We start from the raw sequence: 25,054 nt of genomic DNA on the forward strand, positions 1-25,054 counted from the left end.
TGAGCAGTAATACAGAAAGACAAATGATACTGAAACAGAAGAACAGCAATGGTGTACTTATAAATAGCAGAGAAGGCATAATTCAAATAGCAGAAGACTACTATAGAGAATTATACATGGAGCGAGGGGATGATGGAAGCAGTGGTGAAGATGACATACCCAACATATTCTTCTTGATGAGGTAGACCATGTGTTGAAGAAAATGAAGAATCAGAAAGCCCCAGGGGAAGATGAAGTTCCTGTAGAGTTGTTAAAATTGGGAGGAAGAGACATGACACAAAAACTGGCAAAACTCTTCACAAAATGCATTAGAAAAGGTGTGATGCCTAAGGAGTGGAATAATGCAATCATAGTTTTGCTGCATAAGAAAGGAGATAAATCAGAAATTGGAAATTATAGACCAATTAGCTTGTTATCCCACATCTACAAGTTGTTCACAAGGGTCATTACTAACAGATTAGAAAGAATACTTGAGGAGAATCAACCGAAACAGCAAGCTGGCTTTAGGACAGGATTCTCAACTATGGATCACCTTCACATAATATCACAGCTAATGGAGAAAGCAAATGAATATAAAACACCATTATGCCTGGCATTCGTGGATTATGAAAAGGCATTTGACTCCATACAGCATAAGGCAACGTTTCAGGCACTGGAAAGATGAGGCATAGATACCCCATATATTATGATTTTGAAGAAAATATATGAGAATGCTACCTCCTTTACTAGACAAAGACAGTAGCAAATTTAAAATTTGGAAAGGAATTCAACAAGGAGACACAATATCTCTGAAGTTGTTTACTGCTGCCCTTGAGGAAGCTTTCAGAAGATTAGACTGGTCGCAGAAAGGAGTCAATGTGAATGGAGAGTACCTAAGATATTTACAATTTGCAGATGATGTTGTGGCCATAAGCCACTATATCCCAAAGAATTAGAGGAAAATCTTAATCGGTTATACAGAGGTAGTAAGGATTTTGGACTAAAGATGAATATGGCTAAAACAAAAGTAATGAAAAATTCCTATATATCATTGACAATACACCATGAGCTACAAAAGAGTAGCTCATGGTGTATTGTCAATGACATATAGGAATTTTTCTAGCAGGAATAAGGAGGTGATTATTCCCTTGTATAAGGCAATGGTCAGGAAACACCTAGAGTACTGTATACAGGTCTGGAGGCCTCATTTCAAGAAGGATGTAGAGCTGCTGGAACGAGTTCAGAGAAGGGCAACAAGATTAGTGAATGGAACAAAGGGGTGCTCTTACGAAGAAAGGCTTAAGTTTTGCAAATTACAGTGTCTGGAGACTAGGCACCAGCGAGGTGATCTGATAGAGGTGTATAAAGCCTTGAATGGTTTGAGCATGCTCAATGCGGATGGGATTCTTCCTCTAGCTCAGAATAATCACCTGAGAGGGCATAAATTCAAATTGAGGAAAGACAGATGTAGGATAGATGTGCAGAAATTTGCCTTTAGCCAGCGGGTGGTTGGTTGGTGGAACAGACTTCCATCCCTTGTCATGGAAGTTGATAGCCTAAATAATTTAAGGCTCAGCTGGACAGGTATTTTGAACGAACGAAGTGGTTTTTTTTTTTTTTGGCTGATGCTGCATAAGCTTGCTTTCTTGCATCAAATGCCTCTACTAATGCTAATGATGAACAAGTATGCCACAGAAAGGAATATAATGATTGAAGGAGCAGTAATTGAAAAGGTGGATTCATATACTTATCTTGGAGAAGTCATTAGCTGAAAACAGGGTGTTTTATGATTTCTGCTTTTTTTCAAATTCCCCATTTCAAATGTTAAAAAAGGGGTATCTTGGAAATTTTATTATAATTCCAAAAGGGGTACGTCTGGCAAAACCTGTAACGTTGTATATGCGTCATTCTCTTTGAAGAAAGCTGAAGCGAAATGAATTGCCACAGTTCACAATTGCCTAATAATGATAAATGGCTGGAAGTCAAGAGAAGAATAAATTTTGAATGGACTGCATTGAGGAAATAGTCACATACTGGGGAGCAATATCCCAATTTGTCTGAAACGTAAAGTAATGAACCAATATGACTTATGGATGTGAAACCTGGGCACTCGCCAAAAGAATGGAAGAGAAGCTGAGAACTACACAGTGAAGAATGGACCGAATTATATTGGGAATCAGACTGTTAGATAAGAAGAGAAACACATGGATTAGGCAGCAAACTCAAGTAAAAAGGACATTCTTATCAAAACTAAAGAACTAAAATGGTCTTGGGCAGGACATAGCATGAAGACAAGATGACAGATGGACTAAGAAAATAACTGAATGGTACCCAAGAGGAGCTAGAAGAAAACCTGGAAGACAATAACAGAGATGCACAGATGAAATTCATGAGTTTGTGGGTAGAAAATGGATGGCCATTGCACAAAACAGAAGGAACTGGAAAGTTGCTGGAGAGGCTTTCATCCTGTAGTGGATTGAAAACAGCCATTTTCAATCCACTACAGGATGATGATGATGATATTTCATACGAATCACTGGCTGACATCCATTGAGAATTTTGTAGCAGCATGATTTACGATTAAGGTAGCAACAAATTAACTTTCTTTTTGATTATTTGTTGCTACCCTAACTTATAATTAGGGTAGTAACAAATGAGATTTTTTATTAGTTCCCAATGTGATATGTAAATAAATCTACATATCACATTGGGAACTAATTGTTCCTGAAACAACAGTGTCAAAAGTTTTAAGAAACTGTCTCACCATTCATCCTTACAATCTGCTATTGCTACACATCATCACAGACAACAAAGCAGTACATTATCAATTTCATTGTCAAATAACATACCCTTGCTGTAATAATGCATGTCCATCCAGAATTTCAATGATAAGACATTTCTTCTTTCTGGAAAGATTAACAGATATAATTTTTATATCATTAAATAAAACTGCAGCCACTATAATGAACATCTTACTGAAGAAGACCATGAAACTAAAAAACACCGCTGGATAGGTGATAAGCTGTACTGAGGAAAACTACTGTTTCCGCATCAATCCTCTTGGCCTTGCATCAGTTAGAACAGTGCTTTCTAAACAATGTACTACATAGTTGCCAAAAAATAATTCAACAACGCATCCAGAATTTTGCATTTATTTGACACCCCATCCTTTTTGTTACTTATTTTTAAGTTGATGGTACATTCTCCATTTCAAGACAAAAACAAGTGGAAAGCAAGCAAGAAGGAAAATATGCAGTACTAAGCACATGCTTAACCAAGGCCTGCATATCCAACAACAGTATACTCTGCAATCTGAATTAAACAACATTAATCAGTAGCTTTCAAAGAGAAAGAACAGATCCAGAATTTGCAGACTGCTGAGTATGAAATGAAAGTTTTATTTTATTGTATTACTCAATAATTGTAGTTCAATCAATTATATCAGTATATACAATAAAAATAAATCAGAGTGAAAAAAATGTTGAAAGGCTAAGATTTGGCAACACCCTTTGGAACATGATGGACCTTGGGGGGTGTTGCAACACCCACTTTGGAAAGCTCCAGTTAGTAACCTCAAGTGCTTTCCAAAGTGGATATTGAATCATCCTTCCTACCTTAATGAATTGTTTTTTTTCAGTTTACCTTTTATCATTTTTTAATTTTACTTTTCCCCCTTTCAAATTAACAGTTCAAAAGGTAAATTTATATCAGAGATGTCCAATCTTTTTTGGACATGGGCCAAAACAGATTAAATGCTGAAGGGCCACATGGGTTTTTGCAGGAAGCAGGTTGCAAGTTACTAATTACTCATTTTTTAAAATAGAATTTGATTTTAATTAATAACATTTTATTCATATCATTGATATTTTAATTGTTCAATACAAAAATTCAACAATTATTATATATAACACTAATTAATACATAAAACATCACAAAAAAAATCAAATATTAATATAAATGAATATTTTCAAAAGTCAATGCAAAACTATATTTTGCGAAATGCTAGTTTTAAATTCAGGGGACACAAGGAAAAACTACCTACGTGGTCAAAGTCCACACAGTGTAAAAGAATGGCCATAAACAGACCAAATGCCTCTGGTTTCGATCTTAGATGTGTCCTTTCAATTAAGCAATATTTTATTTAAAATAAAGAAATGTATGTTAAAAATTAATGTCATCAAACAAACTACTTTTACTATCTTACCTCATATTTATTTTTTCCACCTTTCAGTTGCTTTAATTTTTGGAATGCAGCAAATCGACCAGTTTTGTCAACAATATGACGCTTGGTACGAACAGACCCAGAATTATCTTCAAAATTAAAAGAATTAGTTAATTCTTTAATACCCTAACTCTAATTCTTATAAATTACATACACATCTCTACTTAAGTAATAGGTCTGTTCCTGAATAAATCATCATTTATAATTGACATAAGATTTGTTTCTATGATAAATTAAATCCACGTTTCCTACAAGGTGTTTTAATGGAGATGTTTTTCACTTTTTTTTTGGAAAAAACTTAATATATAAATTTCTTAGAAATAAGTGCTTACATTTACAATACACAGTAAAACCTCATAAATCTGCACTTTTTAAAAATGTTACAAAAAAAACTACGAATTATTCTGAAGTCCAGTTCTTGTTTGTATATTGCATGTTACCATAGGAAACATTTTACTCAAGTAGCACGATTCCTGATGTGAACTGAACTAATATATAATTTCATTTGTTCCTAACTAGCAGACAGCTAAAAATAGCTGGATGTTTAATATTACTATTTGAAACGATAAAAACCTAAGAAAAGAAACAATATGTAAAGCAGTTGTAAGGCCTATTTTGACATAGATGCAAAAGTAGAGCCAAAACACAAAAAAATATAAATAAATAAATGAATGAAGGCAACAGATAAGATTGCACAAAAATCATTAAGGGACAAATGTAGGTGGTCTGCAATAAGAGATGAATGCAAAATTGAATGCATACACAATTAGATAAAAAAATAAAACCCTACAATAGAATGTACATTTCAAGGTGTTGTAATGGAGATGTTTTTCCTTGAATGAACATTTCAAGGTGGTGTAATGAAAATGTGTGGAAAATACAAGATTAGTAAAAAATAAGGGACTGGATATCAAAAGGTATGAGAAACCTAGGAAGATCAAAATTATCATGGAAGAATGCAATCAGGCTGGAAAACAATGGGCACAACAGGCTGCAAGCTTAATACAGAAAGGAAATAGAAAAAATGTATGCTGTTTTCAGTGAAACAAAGAATAATTCTACTGAAAGAAAAAATTAAAAAAACATCACAGCCATAAAATATAAGTATGAAACTATTAGCCTATTCCATTTTTCCATATCTAAAACCAATAAGAACGTAAAATTTCAAACTTCAACATGCACACATTTTACTGCTTGTAATGTATATAAATATCTGAAAAATAATAAATAAGCATACGCACACACACACACACACACACACACAGTAAACTCCCATTATAGCACTTTCAAAGGAGCTGACATTTTGATTGATAACACAGCTTTTAGCCATTTTTTTTGCAGTGTTAATGAAGCACTGGTTTACATATAAGATGAAAACCTGTAGTACACCTGCTTTCCTTCAACCTTTCTTTGCATGCTGTTAAAAAGAATAAAAATTTTTAAAAAGATTTAATTGCTTGAATTTCACAAAACTTTTCCAAACAATGTGTCCACAAATGGGTAACATAAGCTAACATATATAGAACTGACCAAATCCATATTGGTGATTATTGATCAGATGAAAGGTTTCAAGACAGTTTAGGGGTTAGCAGTTAATGAATTTCTTCAATTACTTTGGAAAGAGTACATTGGGATGATAACCAGCTAGGAAGTAAACTTCCTAGCTGGTCTCTGACTGACTTCACAGTTTACGCTGCGAAGTCGATCGGAGAAGAAGCATCGCTGTAACGTAGGGTGACCAGATTAAAAATTTGATCTCGAGGTACTCAAGCTTATGTTTGGGGTATTCATTCCTCGTTTAGGGGTACTCGCATTATATCTTAAGAAAACCAAACAAACATTTTATTTCTATATTTTGTTGATTTTTACAAATTCGTGGAATGCAAAATTAGTCAAATTTTAATAAAATTAACCGAATTATAGCCCGTGCTTTAATTCGTTTAATTCTGAAAATTTTATTGCAAGAGTTATAAACACTAAAGGAAACACTTTTTATAAATATTAACATCAAATTTTTACATAATTGTTTACAATACACATTCAATAAACCTGATGTTTTATCAAAAAGAAAATATTTACCTTGCAATACTTTTCATTTGAGCGAATTTTCTTTAACAGTTTTTCATTTTTTAGTGCATTTGCGTAAAATTCTTTACATGAAATTTGTGATTGGTTTTCGGCAACAGTTCTCCTTCAACATTCTTATTTCTATCCTTTTTCCACGCGTTAAACATTGAGCTAAATATTTGCTCACCCGTTGCATTTGAATGAGGCAAAGCAAAAACAAAATTAATATTTTTTTCTGTATTACATACTTCGTACGCATTTAAAATTTTTATCCAAACATCTGTGGTATTTTTGAGGTCTTTTGTTGCAATATTTTTATGGAATGATTTCAACAGAACATATTCTTCATACAGCAAATCGATATTGATATTGGGAATTTTAAATAAAAAAAAAAAGTTTATTGCCTGAGCCTTAAGCCATTACAACGAAATAAAAAAAGAAGTCAAGTAGAATGTAAAAGGTTACAAAGTAAGCATAATATAAAAATTCTACAACCCTCTTTGTAAATAGGATAGAATTGTCGTTTTTCAAGTCTTTAATTAAGGGTGCATTTCAACAACTTTATCATCAGTTAATTCTTTCTTCCTAAATAATCATCTAAACAGGGTGTTTTATGATTTCTGCTTTTTTTCAAATTCCCCATTTCAAATGTTAAAAAAAGGGGTATCTTGGAAATTTTATTATAATTCCAAAAGGGGTACGTCTGGCAACCTGTAACGTTGTATGTGTGTCAAACTCTTTGAAGAAAGCTGAAGCGAAATGAATTGCCATAGTTCACAATTGCCTCCTCTTCAGATTTTGAAGACAGATTTAGAAAATGCATGCACTTCTCTTATAGCCGAGAAAACAAAAGAGTATGCAATGGATACATGACATCAACTGGAAGAGAACAGAAAAGGGCAAATTCCATCATTTACTGCACGACTTAGAAGAAGATGAAAATCATTTCAAGTTGTACTTAAGGATGAATAAGGAAGAATTTAATTTCCTATATAATCCAATTAAGGATGACATTCAAGGGCAAAATATGCAATTTTGAAATTCAATCAGCGCTAAGGAAAAATTAGTTGTATATTTAAGGAAAGTTGAAATTAGCATTAGTAGAGGCATTTGATGCAAGAAAGCAAGCTTATGCAGCATCAGCCAAAAAAAAAAAAAAAACCCAATTCCCCTTCACCCCTCTGTTCATTCAAAATACCTGTCCAGCTGAGCCTTAAACTTATTTAGGCTATCAACCTCCACTACAAGGGATGGAAGTCTGTTCCACCAACCAACCACCCGCTGGCTAAAGGCAAATTTCCGCACGTCTATCCTACATCTGTCTTTCCTCAATTTGAATTTATGCCCTCTCAGGTGATTATTCTGAGCTAGAGGAAGAATCCCATCAGCATTGAGCATGCTCAAACCATTCAAGGCTTTATACACCTATATCAGATCACCTCGCTGGTGCCTAGTCTCCAGACACTGTAATTTGCAAAACTTAAGCCTTTCTTCGTAAGAGCACCCCTTTGTTCCATTCACTAATCTTGTTGCCCTTCTCTGTACTCGTTCCAGCAGCCCTACATCCTTCTTGAAATGAGGCCTCCAGACCTGTATACAGTACTCTAGGTGTGGCCTGACCATTGCCTTATACAAGGGAATAATCACCTCCTTATCCCTGCTGGAAAAATTCCTGTATATCATTGACAATACTCCATGAGCTACTCTTGCAGCCCGTCAGCACTGCTCAGAGAACTTCATATCTGCCTGCACAACCACCCCCAAGTCCCTTTCATTCTCTACCACTGTCAGTGTAGTACCACAGAGTTGATACGTTGCTCTGGGGTTGCTGTTTCCCATGTGTAGTACTTTACATTTGTCAATGTTAAACTTCATTTGCCACCTCTCAGCCCATCTGCTCAACCTTTCCAGATCCTGTTGCAGCAGCATAGTGTCAGTAGTGTCCTTGACAATCCTGCCAACCTTTGTATCGTCTGCAAACTTGGACATTAAGCTTGATATACCATCATCAATATCATTTATAAATACAGAAAACAATAATGGACCCAACACTGAGCCCTGAGGGACTCCACTAATAACATTAGTCCACGATGAGCAGTGTCCATTGATTACCACTCTCTGTCTTCTCCCCCTCAACCACCCCTTTATCCATAGCAGCAATTTGCCTCCAATGTCACACTGCTCCAATTTGTGTAGCAGTCTTCCATGCAGTGTTGCCATTTTAGCGGTTTTCCCGCTAGTTTTAGCGGAATTGCTTCAGGTTTAGCGGATAAAAGTATGAAATAGCGGATAGCGGATTTTTTAGCGGGAAGAGTATAAATGTTTAGCATTTTATGTATTTTGGCAATGTAACATTTATATTAAGAAATATTAAATTAATTGTTCAATTAATTATTTAATTAACAATAAAAATAATTCATAATTGAAATAGTAGGGATATCATATTTCATAGTTTGTTTTTTTATAAAGCGAAGAATCCGTTTTATATTATTCTGGATTTCCCTGAGGAGAACCCCAACAATTTGACGTAGTTACGCTCGCGGTCAAACGACCTGATCATTGGGTCATAGCTTTAAATTGTTGAATCAAATCTAAAAATGTGGAAAAAATTCTAATGACGCCTTTTTTTGAAACAGCGAAGGAATGGCATTGGATAATTTTTCTTCGTCGTATTTGTTTGGCTTCCAAGAAATGCGATCCGAATTACCGACATCTCTTTCAACGTTTCTAATAACCACAGAGCAATAAGTAATAAGAGTAATAAGTAATAATTATTTCTAATAACTACAGTGTAATAATATCTTAGTATAGTCAGTCCTTGTATTGCACGATAGTTGTATTCCTAGAAACCCTCGTGCAATGCAAAATCGTGCCTTTAGTAAATCCACCAGCCGACAAAATCAATTCAAATATTTATACAGTGTACAGTGCCATAAACGATGGTGCAGATCCGAAAAAGATAGTTCATTCGTGTCAAACAAGGTGGTTATCCATTGAAGTTCCTATAACAAGAATTTTAGAACAGTATATTGAATTAAAAGCCCATTTTGAAATAACTCGTTTGACTGACAAATGTTATACTGCAGAACTTCTTTATTCAATGTTCAAAGATGAAAGTAATTTAGCATATCTTTTATTTTAAAACCTATCTTATCTGAAGTACAAAGAGTAAACAAATCTTTTGAATCAAATACTGCCGATCCTACATTATTACTACATGATTTAAACATGCTATTTTCGATGATTGCCAATAAAATGTTTTTACCAAATACACATATTGAAAGGATAGAAGAGGACATTAATAATTATTTATACCCTAAGCCATATTTAGGTTACCAATTTGAAAGAAAAATAAATGAATTAATAATGAATAAACTTATCACAACAACAACAGGCAACAGTATATAAACATTACTCTCGTTAAATGGGAAAACATCAACAATACAATGAAGTTTTGGTCAGAAGTTTCGAAATATCGAGATGCAAGCGATAAAAATCCATTTAAAGAAATTATCGAATTTGCATTGGGAATTTTAATTTTGCCATTATCCAATGCAGATGTGGAAAGAATATTCAGCAACTTAAATCTAGTAAAAAACAAAACACACAACAGAATGAGTGTTGGCACGGTTAATGCAATCTTATCAGTACGATACGGCTCAAAAGAGTTGAAAAGTGTTGTAAAAATTATGTTTTACCTGAAGAAGTGCTTCGCAAAATAGGTACACAAGAAGCATATGATGAGGAGGTATTGAATTTCGAAATTAATTTAGATTTTTAAATATTGATTTTATATTACAAACAGTTATATATTATATATTTTTATATTACAAACAGTTATAATTATATAAATAACTATTTATATATACTATTTGTTTGTTTTTATTCACTACAAAGTACAAACAAAGAAAATTTAAAAAATTTGGCGGGTCAAGTGCTAAAAATAGCGGATTTTGAGTATGCGGCTAGCGGGAAATATTATTAAGAGTTGGCAACACTGCTTCCATGTGCAACAGTATCAAAAGCCTTTCTAAGATCCAAGTATATAATATCAAAGCTATTCCCTGCATCCAGTTCTTGTGACTGCATCATAGTATCCAATCAAATTGGTCAGGCAAGACTTCCCCTTAACAAAACCATACTGCAAGTTTAATTCTGAATAAGGATTTATTCTGTCAAAATACAAAACAAAAATTTTAATGAAATTTAATTACAACCAAAAACTACTTCTCAACCCTAAAAATTGAAATTGTTATGAATTGTACAAATTGAAGTGATCGACTTGTTAGCCTCCTTTAAATTTGTTAATTGTAATACTGTTGGTCTATTTTTCTCCTTTGGCCATTTTTGAGCATCCCTGGGACTGGACATTTGTAGTGAGTATGCCGAGTAGCTGGCCGAAGTGGAGGGTGCTTCGGAATGGGCACAGAAGGAACGTCCTTGATGTTGTTATTTGTTTTCGGATATTCTTACTTGTGCGCTCAAAACAGATTTACTTCTAATTTAATTTTCTATTAGCATTTCCTCCATTTTCCTCTTGTCACACAGTTACGCCTAATGAAATTTCTGTTCGAACAGAAAAATCTGAGCTCCTGCCAATGTCATTCGGCCTTGAAACCCGACGTGTTATCTTGTGAATACAGCCAATGACAACAGTGCATCTCCGAGCAATTAGCTAATTGGTAAATATAGCTCCTCCACATTTGATGTTAGACATGTATACAAGTGAAGTCTTGTGAAGTGATAGTAGTGTGTTTCGCCCTTATTCAACAACGTGTACTTTGAAAAGTGTGACAAAAAGATAGTGTTGGGTGTGTGGTTAGAATTGCTGTTTGTTGTTTGTTATTTGGTTTTTAGGAGCATTAGCAACTAAGGCCATATTGCTCCGGGGATATGCGGTGGTCATTCCCTGATCTTTCCGCATCCTCCATATTTGGTGGTGATGGGCTCGAACCCCAGTCTAATCAAGAAGCGTGTGCTACGCACTGCTGCTCTGCCCCACCTGGCTACGGAGGCGCCTGATTAGAATTGCCTGTTATTCTGGGAGGTAAATGAATAGTCATTCTACGTCATGTCATTAGCAATTGCAAAAGCCTCAGCATCTCGCCCAGCTGGGTGCAGGCAACAAAATTAAAATTCACCACTGAAAATCACTGTTAGGAAAGCATGACTGGAGACACTAAAGTTTAAAAGAAAGGAAATCAAAAGTTCCAAGTTATCAGTGGAGTTGAGAGAACAGTTAAGGCAATGCACAAATTTTACAGAATGGGATGGAGATTTTAAGCAAAAGATCAAAAAAGGAGATACCAAATTAGAAGTTGCCAAAGACATAACCACAAGTGGCAACTTTGAAACAAATGAAATCATACAGCAATCAGGCCAACAGGTTTAAGGAGTGATTGAGGTAATTAATAATTGCGATTCTGTCTGTCAAAAAAAAAGGAAATTACACCCAAAATCTGCCTGTCCCCAAGGGAATTGTGAAGCGATAGTAGTGTGTTTCGCCCTTATTCACCTCAACGTGTACTTGGTGAAAATGGTTGGTGAAACCACAACGTGTTGGTGAAAATGGATATCATTAAAATTGGAACTGGGAGTGCATATATTTTTGAAATGAATGAGGTAGCCTTTTTCGGGATTTAAATCTTCATAAAAGATCTACATGCATTTAGATCTTTACTGATTTTTTTTTTTTTTTCCTTAGACAAGGAATAACTTTATTAACTTTAACAAAACTGTCCCAAATTATTTCCGCAGGCCTCTATAGGCCATAGACTAAGCAAGTAATGTGTAGTAGCATTAGTAGAGGCATATGATGCAAGAAAGCAAGCTTATTCAGCATCAGCCAAAAAAAAAAAAAAAAAAAAAAAAACCACCACTACTCCCATTTCACCCCTCCTTTCGTTCGAAATTCCTGTCCAGCTGAGCCTTAAATTTGTTTAGGCTATCAACTTCAACAACAAGTGATGGAAGTCTATTCCACAAACCAACTGCCCGCTGGCTAAAGGCAAATTTCCGCACATCTATCCGACATCCGTCCTTCCTCAATTTGAATTTATGCCCTCTCAGGTGATTATTCTGAGCAAGAGGAAGAATCCCATCGGCATTGAGCATGCTCAAGCCATTCAAAGCCTTATACATCTCTACCAAATCACCTCGCCGATGCCTAGTCTCCAGACTCTGTAATTTGCAAAACTTAAGCCTTTCTTTGTAAGAGCAACCCTTTGTTCATTCACTAATCTTGTTGCCCTTCTCTGTACTCATTCCAGCAGCTCTACATCCTTCTTGAAATGAGGCCTCCAGACCTGTATACAGTACTCAAGGTGTGGCCTGACCAATGCCTTATACAAGGGAATAATCATATCCCTATCCCTGCTAGAAAAATTCCTGTATATCATTGACAAGACACCATGAGCTACTCTTGCAGCTCATCTGCACTGCTCAGAGAACTTCATATCTGCCTTCATATCGAGGTTGGGAATAGCCATGAGATAAAGGTTCCATTGGAGAAGAGACAATCACCAAGTTGTGCCTGCACAATTATCCCCAGGTCCTTTTCATTCTCTACCACTGTCAGCGTAGTACCACAGAGTTGATACGTTGATCTGGGGTTACTGTTTCCCATATGTAGTACTTTACATTTGTCAATGTTAAACTTCATTTGCAACCTCTCAGCCCATCTGCTCAACCTTTCCAGATCCTGTTGCAGCAGCATAGCATCAGTAGTGTCCTTAACAACCCTGCCAACCTTTGTATCGTCTGCAAACTTGGACATTAAGCTTGATATACCATCATCAATATATCATTTATAAATACAGAAAACAACAAAGGACCCAACACTGAACCCTGAGGAACTCCACTAATAACATTAGTCCACGTTGAGCAGTGTCCATTGATTACCACTCTCTGTCTTCTGCCACTCAACCATCCCTTTATCCATAGCAGCAATTTGCCTCCAATGCCACACTGCTCCAATTTGTGCAGCAGTCTGCCATGCGCAACAGTATCAAAAGCCTTTCTAAGATCCAAATATATAATATCAAAGTTATTCCCTGCATCCAGTTCTTTTGTGACTACATCATAGTATCCAATCAAATTGGTCAGCTTAGAATGGAAAACCTCTAACATAAGCTGATTTTATCATATATGGGCTAGCATTAATAATAAAATAAAGACTTTTCTGGGTCAATTCACATAACAAATGTACAATATGACAGCCACAAGCATTTGCCCTTTCAGTAGCAGATATCCAGATGTAATCTCCAAAATCTTGCAAATATCATAAATATCATTAAGTAATTCTTCCCTCAGGATAGACCATCTAGAATGTTTCTGATTTATGCAATATTATTTTCAAAAATTGTTTTAAAATTGGATTGCTTAACTTATCAAAAAGGATATTGCTGCTTACTAAAGCAAGACAGATCCTTTGAAAAGGATCTGTCTCAATGTATACAGCTTGTTTAAAAGCAACTGATGTGGCAAGTTTGTTTTCTTTTCTTTTTCTTTTTTTTATTGGCAACAATGTGTAATGATATTTTCAAACGTTGATCAATCTGGAATTGTTTTCTGCATGAAATGTTTTCACAAGGATCCCAAAACTTGCAGATACAACGAGATGCTATTTTTACAAACTGCAACGTATTGTTATTACAATAGAGTTTTTCAAGTGGATCACAGGATGGCTACAGGAGAGACAGAAGGTGATAAGTAATGAGCATTCTTCAAAATATATTAATGCAGCAAGCAGGGTTCTCAAGGTTCAATGTTGGCATTCCCTCTTGCTGCTAATTTTCCTAAATGATACTGATGACAGTACACAAGGAGAGCTGTCAAAGTATGCTGATGATAAAAAAGTAGCTCAGGGTTAACAATAAGAAACTAGACTATGCTGCTTCAGAATAACTTAGATCAGTGTACATATGGCATGAAACATGGCAACTGAAGTTTAATCACCTGCTAAATACAAGGTTTTGAATTTTTGGGGAAAAAAAATCCATGGGTGACATACAGACTAGATTAGAATACACGGATTTAATGGTGATTCAGGATGAAAATTATTTAGGGGTTATGATACAAGCCAATACAGGTAGTTGTCGACTTATAACCTATGCGCTTTACGACTGATCGACTTACGAATGCTACTGCATCTCACACCGCATTTCAGTCTGAACTGAGCATACATACAAGATTGTTGCTAGGAAGAATGCTATATGCATGTCAACCCTCTCTTAATGCGGTGCTCTCAGATTTTTCTACTACACTCACACGCCCTATCCGTGTGGTCCCCGAAGCCTAATGGGAAAGGCTGTGCGTGTAGCGTCAGCCCACTGCCCAGTAACGTGTGTTTGGCACAAATAAGCTAGTCTTAATCCATTTAGTCAGCTTTGCCATCACAATCAAACAAAACATCTTACCGATGTATGTATGTCGTGATTCATGCGTCTCGATCTCTGTTTGCATACTATTTTTGGTTCAGTTATATTTGTGTTACACTTAGCATTTTTTTAAAACCCCTAAACATGTCAACCAAGAGGAGAGTGCCTCTGTCTACTCCTAGACCTGTCAAGAAAGAAAGAAAGGCCATTGATTTAGAAAGAAAATTGAAAGTGATCAAGCAGCATGAAGAAGAAAAGAAGGTGAATGCAATCGCACGTGATTTTAAGTAATCTCATTCTACAGTGTCAATGATTTTGAAAGACAAAGAAAGAATTCATGAAGTTGTTAAAGGTTCAGCACCCATGCGAGCAACAGTGATAATGAAACAATGTACAGGGCCCATCCATGAAATGGAAAAATTGTTTCTTTGGATGGAAGATCAGATACAGAAGCGAACACCCTTAAGCCTTCTTACAGTGCAGTCGAAGGCTAGAAGTCACTTTCAGACGCTGAAGAAACGTGCCGGAAAAGATTACACTCAGACATTTATAGCAAGTACAGGATGGTTCAAAAGAAGATTGAACCTTCATAGGGTTCGAGTCACTGGAGAATCAGCAAGTGCAGATGTGGAAGGAGCTCAAGAGTTTGTTAAAAGTCTGGATGAAATAATTACGGAAGGAGGGTATCAACCAGAGCAGCTTTTCAACATGGATGAAAGTGGATTGTTGTGGAAAATGATGCCAGAATGCACTTACATTCATCAAGAAGCCAAAAGCATGCCTGGTTTTAAGGCACTTAAAGATAGGCTGACTTTGCTCCTTGGCAGGAACATCGCAGGTTTTAAACTGAAGCCTTTTTTTAATTTATCATTCTGAAAATCCCAGTGCATTCAGGAATGTAAACAAGCACACTCTGCCTGTATCCTTCCGTTCAAACCGAAAAGCCTGGATGACTCACACATTGTTTGAAGACTGGTTTCTAAATTGTTTTGTACCTCAAGTTCGTGAATATTGCTTCGAGAAAGAAATTCCTTTCAAAATTGTATTAATCTTAGATAATGCACCTGGCCATCCACCTCACCTAGACCATCTCCATCCAGATGTAAAGTTGTTTATTTGCCACCAAATACAACTCCACTCATTCAGCCTATGGACCAAGGGGTTGATTTTCACATTTAAGGCGCACTATCTTTGAACGACTTTCGCCCAAGCTATAGCCGCAACATATGCCGACCCAGAACTATCTTTCCGAGAGTTTTGGAAAACAGTATGATATTTATAAATGCATCAAAAATATTGCAGCCACGTGGGAGACTGTGACAAAGAAATGCCTGAATGGAATCTGGAAAAACTGTGTCCAGCATTTTTTTTAATACTATTTATGAATTTGATAGTGAACATGAACTTGAAATGGTTATGGAAAATATTGTAACACTGGCAAATGGACTTTCTTTAGAGATTGAAGTGGAAGATGTTGAGGAGCTGCTAGAGCAGAATCTGGAGAACTTACGAATGAAGAACTTACTGCTTTGGAAGAAGATTTTTTTTTTTTTTTTTGATTTGGTAGTTGTTGGCGCATCGGCTTCTGTGGCCATATTGCACCTCCCAAGGTTTTTGCAGTACTTTGATCCAAGCCCGAGGCGGGAATCGAACCCGCGACCTTTGGGTTGCCGGGCAGGTACTTTACCCACTCGGCTAGCCCGGTCGGCCTTTTGGAAGAAGAAAGAATGGCCGAAGAAGAAAGGATGGAAGAAGAGAAAAATGAAGATGAGGAAGAACCAGAAAGAAAATTCACCACTAGAGGGTTATCTGAAGGTTTTTCTCTACTAAATAAACTTCTTACACATTGAGGAAATGGACCCAAACATCAAACGATTTGCAGGGATTGAACAAATGGTACAAGATGCTTTTCGGCCATACCGTTAAATTTACTGGCAGAAAAGGAAGGAAGCAAACAATTCAGACAAAAATCAACATGTTTATGAGAAAAACAACTCCCACTACATCAAATGGCGACACTGCTAAACCGCAGCCAAGCACGATTTGTCAGTAAAATATTTCTTATCTATTTTCTACATATGTTTTGTTTAGTCCTTTAAGATAAAATATTTTTTAGGTTTTATACAGTATTTGATATCTTTTTCATATTTTTTATTTTTGTAAATAGTAAACCAATTGTGTTGTACACAGTGTCTGATTTACCTAAACTGGTCCGACTTACGTCCAGATCGCTTTACGACCGGTCGGTCGGAACCTAACATGGTCATAAGTCGACGACTACCTGTATCAACTTTACCTTTTAGCATAAGCAGGCAACCAGGAGGAATACTTTGTGTATTGTCAATGACCAACAGGACCTTTGCAAGCAGGTAGCAGGACATTATTATTCCTCTACATAAAATAATGAGATCTCATTACTGAGAATACTGTATGCAGGCCATTATGACTATCCTAAAAAGGTCAAAGAACTTCAAGATGGTCAAAGAAGGTTAACCAGATTGGATGGAAGTGCTAAGGGTTGTCTCTATAATTAACATCCTAGAAGATAACGGCTGCAGAGACTGGAGACTAGACACCTCAGGGATGCCCTGACAGAAGTGTTCTGACTGCTCACCCTCAGTGAGCGATCAGAGAGAAAACTGGATAACCAATTACAAAAAACAGTTGGAAAAACTTTAAAGGACAAAGAAATTGGAATATCTTATATGACAGAACTTACCTTGTTACTGCTCTTGCATGATTATGATGAAATTAGAAAAAATAACTGTTAAAAACTTCAAAAAACATTAGAGAAAGGGGCACTTTCCTCTGTGATTTCATTTTAATAAGTTTTCAATACTTATATTCTTTCTAATTAAACGACCACACAGCTAAAATTTAAGCAATTCTTGCGGTACCGTACAATACTGCTCACTAATCTCGATCAATATTAATTCGAACATACTATGCGATCGAGATCAATGCGACAGGGGCATATAATGTTAAATTATTCAATTAATTTTTGCTCTGATTCACTTAAGTCACATTTATAAATCAGAGAAAATTTTATAATATTGCGAAGTATTACACTTCCCCACCCAGCAAAATTTTCTGGCAAGAATACCGATATCACAGGCGATACAAAAGTTGGCAGGGTTGTTAAGGACACTACTGACGCTATGCTACTGCAACAGGATCTGGAAAGATTGAGCAGATGGGCTGAGAGGTGGCAAATGAAGTTTAACACTGACAAAAGGTGATATAGTTGTACACGTTGGCACGAATGATATTAAGAGTAGGAGACCGGCGGAATTACTTAGCAAGTACAGGTCACTGCTGAAAAAAAGCCGTGAATTAGGGTTGAACTTGAAAGTGTCTGCAATTCTGCCCAGACACGATAGGAGGGAGTATATGATGAGAGCCTTGTCGATCAATTCGGCCCTGGAGGGATTGTGCAAGGCTCAAGGGGTAGAATTTTTTTCAGCCTGGACTGTACTTGTTAACAGGAGAGATTGCTTCTACAGGGATGGGATACACTTAAATAGAAAGGGTGCAAGAATTTTTGCTGATGCTGTCGAGGCAGTGTTAGGTGGGTCGGAAAACTGCTAGTTGGGGGGGATACAAGGACTAATAGATTAACAGTAGCCACTGGCAGAGGTGGAAGTGATTCTTGCACTGCTTCTATTGATATGAGCAGAAGTCTGAAAAACAAGATGCAGGATATTTCAGAGACTGCTGGTAGTCATTGCGGTACAAGTAAACACATGGGTTGCGTTAGGGTAGCAAAGAATAGAAACAGGTGCATGTATACCTGCGTGTACACCAATGCTAGGAGTTTGGTAAATAAATTTGATGAATTTGAGGTATTGCTCAAAACATCAAAGGCAGATATTGTTGGGATATCAGAGACGTGGTGTCACACAGATATAAGTAATGCGGAACTGGAATTTGGGGAATACAATGTGTATAGAAAGGATAGACAGGACAGGAGGGGAGGAGGGGTTATGCTATTAATTAAGAAACACATAAAGTCCAAGGAAGTGAAGCCAGTTGACATCGATGGACAGGGCAGTGCCGAATCAGTTTGGTGTGACATAAGCATAGGGAAATCAAAATTGAGAGTAGGAGTGTGCTATAGGCCTAATGACTCTGATGAGTATAATAAGATATTGTACAGGGAAATAGAGTGGGCCAGTAAATCAGAGAGTCTTATAATGGGGGATTTTAATTTCCCAGATATTGACTGGAATTTGTGGGTTGGTCACTCGCACACTAGCAAGGCTTTTGTGGATTTATTGGATGATTGTTTTCTACATCAGCATGTTCGTGAGGCAACAAGAGGGAGCAATACTCTTGATCTGATTATCAGTAGTGACTCTTCGTGCATTAAGAACCTGCAGATAAATGAACCACTAGGTGGCAGTGATCACAGTGTGTTGAAGTGGGATTTACTCAAGGAGGTAACTACCATCAGAGGTAAAGGGAAGGGTTTTTGTTTTCGTAAAGGCGACTATGATGGTCTGAGACAGTATTTAAATTCTGTACAGTGGGACCAACTGATGATGTTACCAACAGCAAACTCTAAATGGGAAGCATTCAAGGAACTAATCTTGGAGGCTACCAGGCTTTACATACCAACTAAGAAATATTGTTCAAGGTTTAGGCCTAAATGGTTGTCAGATGAACTAATGAGACATGTGGCAGAGAAGAAAAATGCATGGGATACATATAAATTAATGGGTGACATGGAAGCCTATGATAGATATAAGTTGGTCTGTAACCAAGTCACAAAGGAGATTAGGCAGGCAAAGGCAGACTACGAAAAATCCTTGGCAAAGGATGCAAAGAAAAACAGAAAAGAGTTCTTTACATACTTGAACTCGAGAAGGAAAGGGATGAATCAGATTGGTCCACTGGATATTGATGGTTCAACAGTTGAGGATCCTGCTCAGGTGGCTAACAATCTAAACGAGTATTTTGCATCTACATTCACGCATGAGGAGTTATTCAGGAAGGAGAATGATGTAGGTAAAGTAAACATTGGCAGTGAGCTGGATGATTTTGTAATAACTGAGAGGAAAGTGGAGGAGAGATTGTTGAGGATAAACATAAAAAAGGCACCTGGGGTGGATGGGATCTATCCAGTTATATTAAAGGAGGCAGCAAAGGAAGTATGCAAACCCCTAGCCATAATTATGAGAGCTTCTTTGGACTCAGGGGAGGTACCCATAGACTGGAGATGTGCAAATGTAACCCCAATTCACAAAGGAGGATCAAAGGCTGACACAAGTAATTATAGACCTGTTAGTTTAACTTCTGTTCCAGGTAAATTAATGGAGGCACTGGTTAAAGAAGCACTGCAGGATCATCTAGACAAGAATTCAGTTATAGCTCAGACGCAGCATGGTTTTGTTAAGGGCAGGTCTTGCCTGACCAATTTGATTGGATACTATGATGTAGTCACAAAAGAACTGGATGCAGGGAATAACTTTGATATTATATATTTGGATCTTAGAAAGGCTTTTGATACTGTTGCACATGGAAGACTGCTGCACAAATTGGAGCAGTGTGGCATTGGAGGCAAATTGCTACTATGGATAAGGGGATGGTTGAGTGGCAGAAGACAGAGAGTGGTAATCAATGGACACTGCTCAACGTGGACTAATGTTATTAGTGGAGTTCCTCAAGGTTCAGTGTTGGGTCCGTTGTTGTTTTCGGTGTTTATGAATGATATTGATGATGGGATATCAAGCTTAATGTCCAAGTTTGCAGATGATACAAAGGTTGGCAGGGTCGTTAAGGACACTACTGACGCTATGCTGCTGCAACAGGATCTGGAAAGGTTGAACAGATGGGCTGAGAGGTGGCAAATGAAGTTTAACATTGACAAATGTAAAGTACTACATATGGGAAACAGTAACCCCAGAGCAACGTATCAACTCTGCGGTACTGCACTGACAGTGGTGGAGAATGAAAAGGACCTGGGGGTAATTGTGCAGGGAGATATGAAGTTCTCTGAGCAGTGCAGACGAGCTGCAAGAGTAGCTCATGGTGTCTTGTCAATGATATACAGGAATTTTTCTAGCAGGGATAAGGAGGTGATTATTCCCTTGTATAAGGCAATGGTTAGGCCACATCTTGAGTACTGTATACAGGTCTGGAGGCCTCATTTCAAGAAGGATGTAGAGCTGCTGGAACGGGTACAGAGAAGGGCAACAAGATTAGTAAATGGAACAAAGGGTTGCTCTTACGAAGAAAGGCTTAAGTTTTGCAAATTACAGAGTCTGGAGACTAGGCACCGGCGAGGTGATCTGATAGAGGTGTATAAGGCCTTGAATGGTTTGAGCATGCTCAATGCCAATGGGATTCTTCATCTTTCTCAGAATAATCACCTCAGAGGGCATAAATTCAAATTGAGGAAGGACGGATGTCGGATAGATGTGCGGAAATTTGCCTTTGGCCAGCGGGTGGTTGGTTGGTGGAACCGACTTCCATCACTTGTTGTTGAAGTTGATAGCCTAAACAAATTTAAAGCTCAACTGGACAGGTATTTCGAACGAACGGAGGGGTGAAATGGGAGTGGGTTTTTTTTTTTTTTTTTTTTGGCTGATGCTGAATAAGCTTGCTTTCTTGCATCGTATGCCTCTACTAATGCTAATGCTAAATGTAAAGTACTACACATGGGAAACAGCAACCCCAGAGCAACGTATCAACTCTGTGGTACTACACTGACAGTGGTAGAGAATGAAAAGAACCTGGAGGTAATTGTGCAAGCAGACATGAAGTTCTCTGAGCAGTGCAGACGAGCTGCAAGAGTAGCTCATGGTGTCTTATCAATGATATACAGGAATTTTTCTAGCAGGGATAAGGAGGTAATTATTCCCTTGTATAAGGCAATGGTCAGGCCACACCTTAAGTACTGTATACAGATCTGGAGGCGTCATTTCAGGAAGAATGTAGAGCTGCTGGAACGAGTACAGAGAAGGGCAACAAGGTTAGTGAATGGAACAAAGGGTTGCTCTTACGAAGAAAGGCTTAAGTTTTGCAAATTACAGTGTCTGGAGACTACGCACCGGCGAGGTGATCTGATAGAGGTGTATAAAGCCTTGAATGGTTTGAGCATGCTCAATGCTGATGGGATTCTGCCTCTTTCTCAGAATAATCACCTGAGAGGGCATAAATTCAAATTGAGGAAAGACAGATGTAGGATAGATGTGCGGAAATTTGCCGTTAGCCAGCGGGTAGTTGGTTGGTGGAATAGACTTCCACTCCTTGTTGTGGAAGTTGATAGCCTAAATAAATTTAAGGCTCGGCTGGACAGGTATTTCGAACGAACGGAGGGGTGAAGTGGAAGTTTTTTTTGTTTTTTTCCTGGCTGATGCTGCATAAGCTTGCTTTCTTGCATCATATGCCTCTACTAATGCTAATTATTGATAAATATTAAACACAATGGGGTGTGGGTGAGGGGTATCCAAACTGACCCTATTGTATCCCACTCATCACATTAGCCATGAAGAGCAGTGGCCATTTTTAACTACTCTATCTCCTACAACTTAACCATCTTTGTCCAAAGTAGCACCTTTTCCTTAATGTCACATTTCTCCAATTTATAGAACAATTCATTCAGAACAATATCAAACCTTAACTGAAATGCATACATGATGTCAAAATCATTCTTTGCATCCAATTCTTTGTGATAACCTCATCACAAAGGAAATGCTCGCAAACCTAACCTAAGGAATTTTACCTCTCCAATTTTGGTTGAATGTAAATTCCTTAGCCACATTTGACAAAAATGTGGTCTTCAGTTAAAACAAAATCTGAGTGGAGCATCCATGATTTCTGAATGTTAAAGCTCAGTTCATCTGGCTTTTGTCCAGTGCAAAATTTATACTGAAATATTACTCACTATACATTGTGCAATACTTGCTCCACTTTTTACCAATCTAATCAACCTATATTCTCTTCAAAGCATGGAATACTGAATACTAAGCAAAGTCATGGAACATCAAGGGTAGTGCTCTCTCTCTCTCTCTCTCTCCTAAAATCATTAAAAACTTATATCCCTTCAGCACACTTCCAGAAATATAGCACTATATAGGCCGTCTAGTCCCTTTCTCACCTCACAGAAGTCTCGCATTTTGATGTACAAATTTCATCACCTTTCCTGAGGAGTGTTCGGGCCTTATACTGCAAGTGTGACACACTAAAGGTAATTGACTGCTACTTTATAGTAGCACTGCAAAGTTTGTGAAGATTTATAAAGTGATTAGTCCTAATACCATAAAAGGACAAATATTTCCGTGTGCATCACAATGTGAAGTTAGCGCTATGCTAATGGTATTCAAGATAGGAACTTGACTAATGCCATGCTAAAACAGTGTGGTAGGCAACACTCAAGGGCCTTAGAGTAAGTGAAACACTTTGCAACGGTTCCAATATAAATTTAAGCAAATTTATTGGTCTATAATTTATTAAGCATAGTTCAACAGACATTTTAAATAATTATTTGAATTATTTTTTTAATAATTATTTTTATTAGCAACTATATGTATTAAGCATGCACAATCAGGTATTCCTCATATTTTTATGGTTTGTTTATGCAATTTTCTTTCCTTTTCAATATAATTTTATATAATAATATGCTTTCAAAGCATAGGATGAGCTATCAGTTATTTCAAAGGCTTACATATGGTGACTTGTATCTTAGAATATTTAGAGATGGGAAAACAGCAACAAATCCGAACAAGCCAAAGAACAAAGATAGCATATCAAAATCCAGAAATGGATAAAAAGAGCAACTCACAATGACAGACAAAAATTTCAGAGACCACAACAGAACTTTCAATAGCTCCATATCATTTGCCCTTGCATTAGATAGGGCAGGTTACAAAACTACGGGTATCCTAAGGATTAGGGTATCCATGGGAAATAATGAAGTATTCAGAAAATTCGGTACTGGTAAGTTATTGGTCACTGCTGCTTTGCATGCATAGTGGTGGAGCATGACCAACACATAATGGGCACACAATTGATACAGCACCTGTATGAGTGGTGAATAATCAGCATTGCTTTTCATGTTAAAACATTCAAATGAATTAAAGTGAAAATGCCAAATCTGAATGCTAACCAACATTTTCCAATAAATGACGAGCGCATTCTTTATTGTACCTGTTGTCCAAATTTCTTTTCAGTACGAACCTTAGAACTCCCTCCAGTCCTCTACATTGGGATACTTTAATTTTAACAACCCTATATATAGAAATTTGATTTTGTTACAGTAACAAAATAAGCTGAAATCACTGTTAGAATGAAAATGCAAATACTGTACCTACAAATAAAGCAAACCCCCCAGAAACAAGAAATACGTCCGCCACTAAAGCAATAACATAAGAATCCAGATCATGTGTTTTCTGTGCACTGAAATTGCCAAATTTCAGTGCACAGATAAAAATACATAAAAAAAGGTCCGCCATAACTGGCAAACTAACTTTTCATATTATATGTATGATGAGCCACATGCTAGTTTTTAATAAAACGCAAAACTCTAAAAAACAAAAATGTCACATCAAGCCAGCACTAACAACCGACGAATATTTATGTTATATTGTTATTATCAGTGCACAATTTAGCGGAAAACGCACGTCACACGGTCAAGCATTAAAATATTGCTTTCGCTCCAATTAGTCAGTAGATAAGAAAAAAAAACCTAATCCATTATATTCACCAACTAAACTTTAATGTGCACTCTCATTAAGAAATACCGACAGTGATTTATTCTAGTAGTTAGTAACTGTAACGAACGTCTAAACAAAATACCTCTTGGATCATTTTCCATACTTTTCTACTACACGAGGTGGTATCCAAACAGAGATCTCTGGCGGGAAATTTTCAATTTGTTATAAAAGAGGGATAAATACAATAGAAACGGTACAACCCAAAAAGAATAAATTAACCTTTATGTGAAAATAATTTAAGGTAAAAAAAAATTGTGAGTACACAACATATACAATATATTTGGGAAGCAAACAAAAAGAAAACTTATTACAACTTTCAAATTCAAGCTAAAAACCATAGCACAGCATGTAGCCAATACCGCACATTCATGAGCGGTACCTCTGGTGAATGATAAGTGAAACTCAGATTATTTTCTGCCCCTTCCGAGGACTAACATTCACTGCTATGGAATCACTTCGGATATGTCTCCAAAACATTTCGTTTCAAATGAGTGATAACGTAAATTTTTTTTAAGAATAACTAAGGACCAGGAGACAGTAACGAACCGATAATTCCAAAAAATTATTTTTTACGTAATAACTTGAAACTTTTCAGCACTTCAAATTTTGTTAGTACAGCAGACTCTCGATTTACTGGGATCGGATTAACCAGGACACTTCAAGATTGCAAATTAAAAAAAAAATTAACCAGA

The 25,054-nt window shown here is 36.8% G+C and overlaps 1 protein-coding gene across 1 annotated transcript in view; it reads right to left on the reverse strand.

The window, feature by feature from the left end:
* Positions 1-24,533, reverse strand: part of PolA1 (DNA polymerase alpha catalytic subunit) — a 662,965-nt gene extending 638,432 nt beyond the window's left edge. The window contains exons 1-2 of the mRNA XM_090387531.1: positions 24,445-24,533; positions 4,184-4,290 (exon numbers count right to left, since the gene is read on the reverse strand). Of these exons, the coding sequence (XP_090243657.1) occupies positions 4,184-4,290; positions 24,445-24,463 (126 nt within the window). The 5' untranslated portion in view covers positions 24,464-24,533. The remainder of the gene's footprint in view (positions 1-4,183; positions 4,291-24,444) is intronic.
* Between the last annotated feature and the right edge of the window lie 521 nt (positions 24,534-25,054).

The sequence above is a fragment of the Mastigoproctus giganteus genome, chromosome 1, assembly GCF_048544385.1.
Source record: "Mastigoproctus giganteus isolate SK-2022 chromosome 1, ASM4854438v1, whole genome shotgun sequence".
NCBI classification, from domain to species: Eukaryota; Metazoa; Arthropoda; class Arachnida; order Uropygi; family Thelyphonidae; genus Mastigoproctus; species Mastigoproctus giganteus.